The sequence below is a fragment of the Arachis ipaensis genome, chromosome B1 (assembly GCF_059453495.1).
Source record: "Arachis ipaensis isolate K30076 ecotype BB chromosome B1, ASM5945349v1, whole genome shotgun sequence".
In the NCBI taxonomy this organism is placed as follows: domain Eukaryota; kingdom Viridiplantae; phylum Streptophyta; class Magnoliopsida; order Fabales; family Fabaceae; genus Arachis; species Arachis ipaensis.
The window spans coordinates 37,970,509-37,974,364 of NC_142436.1; the positions used below are offsets into that span (position 1 = coordinate 37,970,509).

The 3,856-nt window shown below is 40.6% G+C and overlaps 1 protein-coding gene across 1 annotated transcript; it reads left to right on the forward strand.

The window, feature by feature from the left end:
- Positions 1-2,721: 2,721 nt before the first annotated feature.
- LOC107605480 (uncharacterized) lies at positions 2,722-3,345 on the forward strand. The gene is made up of 2 exons (XM_016307374.1): positions 2,722-2,737; positions 2,792-3,345. The coding sequence occupies exons 1-2, from the start codon at positions 2,722-2,724 to the stop codon at positions 3,343-3,345; spliced, it is 570 nt and encodes a 189-aa protein (XP_016162860.1).
- Positions 3,346-3,856: the final 511 nt, after the last annotated feature.

The window sequence follows — 3,856 nt, forward strand, 5'->3', positions numbered from 1 at the left end:
ATTAGTGAGAACCGACAGATGATTAGCCATGTACATGGACCCTTTTTACTGAGAGGACGGCTGGTAGCCATTGACAACGATGATCCACCAACATACAGCTTGCCATGGAAGGAGACCTGCGTGCGTGAAGAAGAAGACAGTAGGAAAGCAAAAATTCAGAAGACAGAGCATCTCCAATACCTCAACCTGTTCTCCATTACTGCATAACAAGTATTATTTAATCCATGTTCTTTTACTCATTCCTATTAAAAATTGAGAATTATTATTGATATCCTGACTAAGAGTTACAAGATAACTATAGCTTGCTTCAAGCCGACAATCTCCGTGGGATCGACCCTTACTCACGGAAGGTATTACTTGGACGACCCAGTGCAATTGCTGGTCAGCTGGACGGAGTTGTGTGAAAAGTGTGCGATCACGATTCTGTGTACCAGTGATCGTGGATCGCTTAACCAAATCCGCTCATTTTCTGCCTATCCAAGTGAACTGCTCTATGGAAGAGTTAGCGAGGTTGAATATCAAAGAGATAGTAAGGTTGCATGGTGTGCCTTCAAGCATAGTGTCGGACCGAGATCCCCGATTCACATCGAGGTCTTAGGGAGCTTTCCAAAGAGCCTTCGGTACGAAGCTATGTCTCAGTACTGCCTATCATCCACAGACGGATGGACAGTCAGAAAGGACTATTCAGACGTTGGAGGATATGCTCAGACAATGTTCTGAAAACCGATTCGGTCAAACCGTGAACCGGACCCAAAAATGATTCGGTCAATCAGTAAAACCGCAAAATATGAAAACCAAAATTGAACCAGTAAACCGGCCGATAACCGATCGATTGAACCGAACCGTAATCCAGCCGGGTTTTTGGCTGGCAACAAAACGTTGCCGTTTCCAAGGTTCTGAAACCCTAAATGGCTAAATCAGTTACCAAATCCCTAATTGCCTTCTCATTCATCGAGCTTCACTGAAGCTGCTTCAGAGGTGAGAACGCCTCAGTGCCTCACTGCCTCACTCTCACACAGGTCGAGCCACCGCCGTCGAGTCACCGCAGCAGCCGTCGAGAACTGAGAACGCCTCACTCTCACACAGGTCTAGCCACCACCGTCGAGCCACCGCAGCAGCTGTCGAGAACTGAGAATGCCTCACTCTCACCGTCGTCCCTTTGCTGTCTCCCATTCTCCCTGTTGCATGTTCTGTTGAAGCCTTGAAGGTGCCTTCGAGCTTCTAGAGTTCCAGGTAATATTTTTTTTAGTTATGGCTGTTTGATTCCTGATGAGTTTGATTGAGTATTTTTTTTTTTGAATCTTTGATTTTTTGAAGCTCTGTGACAGTCGCATGATGAACACCGAAATTGTAAACTTTGAAACTCTGTCTCCCTATTTTATTTTTCTTTGAATTGTGTTGTGTGAAACTGTGAACTGATTCAACTGATCCTGCTAAACTGAATTGTGAACGTTGGTTAATAATTGTTGTTTACTGATTACTGAAACTGAACTGATTTTGCTTTGTTTACTGAACTGGATTTTGTTGTTTGTTGAATAATTGTGAATAATTTTGAATAATTTTGAATTTTGTCTGTTCGCCGCTAGCTCTGCATTCTTCCCTGTCTTCCACTAACCCTAGGTATAAATCTAATTTGTTGTAATAATAATTGTTGAAACATGATTAATTGTTGGTTCTAAACCTTGCTGTTGATTACTTGAAGCATGAATAATTATTGTTGATTAATTTTTTGGTACTGATTGCTTGAAACATTATTAAAGGATTAGTTGTTGAAGCTGATTGCTTGAAGCATTATTAAAAATAACAAGTTTGTTTTTGGAGAATTTCTTGATTCCTCTTACAAAGATTCTACAAGATAAATTTGAAATGGAATTGTTTGTTTTTATGTTTCCATATACATATTTATTATGCCATTAAACATGTTCATGAATTGGACAATTTCTGCAGAAAAACTTAGTAAAGAATAAATAACTTCAACTTAACAGGATTGAACACCTTTATCTGCAGGTTTGAGGGGCCATCGAAACATGCAAGATCTTTTTCCAAATATTTTGCTAGACCTATATGATTAGCCTTCTCTCTTACATTTCTTTTTAGTGCACTACTATGACAAACCTCAGAAGCATGTTGAAGGAGTTCCCTATACAGATATCCCGTTTTTCTCTTAGGGCAATATAGACAAGTGAAGGTCTCATATGATATTCTCACAATGTGAATTCCCTTCTTGAGCTCTTCATAAGATTCATCTACATACCATGAACGTATTTGAGGTGCACTTGCACTAGTATCCGTGTTAGATGTGGAGCAATGAGCCATTACAATTTCTTCCAGCCAAGGTATTATAATAACTGAAACACAGATATTAACACTAGAACAGTGTACAGATGGTTGCCATTTTGGTTTATCTATCGCTTCCATGAAAAAATAAAAAAATAAATATTGTGGCAAATTTCTTCAAAAAATTCTCCAATTTAATCAAATTTAATGTGTTTATTTATATTTATTTATTATTTTATTATAAAACAGTTTTTTCAGTTCAACCATGGTCGAACCGGTTGAACCTATGAACCAGTGAACCAGAAAGTAGAGTGGTTCGATGATCGGTTCCGTTTTCAGAACCTTGTGCTCAGAGCGTGTGTATTGGATCAACCCAGGAGTTGGGATCCTTACATGCCTTTGGTGGAGTTTGCGTACAACAACAGCTTTCATGCGAGCATTGGGATGGCTCCGTATAAGGGTTTGTATGAACGGAAGTGCTAGTCTCCACTTTGTTGGTATGAATTTGGTGAAGCAAGTGTCTTGGATCCTGATGTAATAGCAGAGACTACTGAGAACATTAAGAAGATTCGTGCAAGGATTCTAACTGCTCAGAGTCCACAGAAGAGTTATGCGGATCAGAGAAGGAAACCATTGGATGTTGAGATAGGAGAACATGTACTTCTAAGGGTTACACCGACAACTGGGATTGGAAGAGCAATCATGACCAACAAGTGGAATCCGACATTCATAGGACAGTTCGACATCCTGAGGCGGTTCAAGCCGGTGGCGTACCAAGTAACTTTGCCACCTTACCTATCTACCTTACATGTCGTATTCCACGTGTCACAACTCTGTAAGTACACATCGGATGCGACTCATGTGTTAGAGCCTGAGTCGGTTGAGTTGAGGGAGATCTTGACATTCCAGGTGACACCGGTGAGGATTGATGATACCAGTGTGAAGAAGCTGCGAGGGAAGGAAGTTTCATTCGTTAAGGTTGCTTGGAAGAGAGCAGGAGTTGAAGAGCATACTTGGGAAATTGGGATCCGAGAGGCGAAAGGATTATCCCGAGCTTTTCTCAGGTAATTCAAATTTTGAGGGCAAAATTTCTTATTTGGTGGGGAGAATATAAGAACTGTAACTAATCAACCAGTTAATTAAATGATTATATTGCCCGAATTAGATTCCAGAGCTAGAGTGAGAATTTGAGAATTTAAAGGTGATTTTTGGACTCAGTGGGTCTTTCTGAGTCAGAAAATGTGTTCTCTGCGAAAAACCATGAAAAACCGCAAATCGGCAGTTGAACCGGTTCAAGTCTGTCCGGTACAGCACAAGAAAAAGTGAAAACCGTCAAAAACCTTAGAAAAACATTAGAAATAGAAAACCGGTCGTTGATTTTAAAGGTTTGGCCCAGCGCTAAAAACGCTAACAGGTTGGACTGGGCCTAAGTTGGGTCCAAGCCCAACATATAAAAGGTTCATTAATGAACCCATCTCAGCCACATTCACCCTCATAACATAAACAGAACAGCAACTGAGGTGAGGAGAGAGGTGAGAGCTCTCCACCATTGTTACTATTCACTATCGTCTTCTCAAGC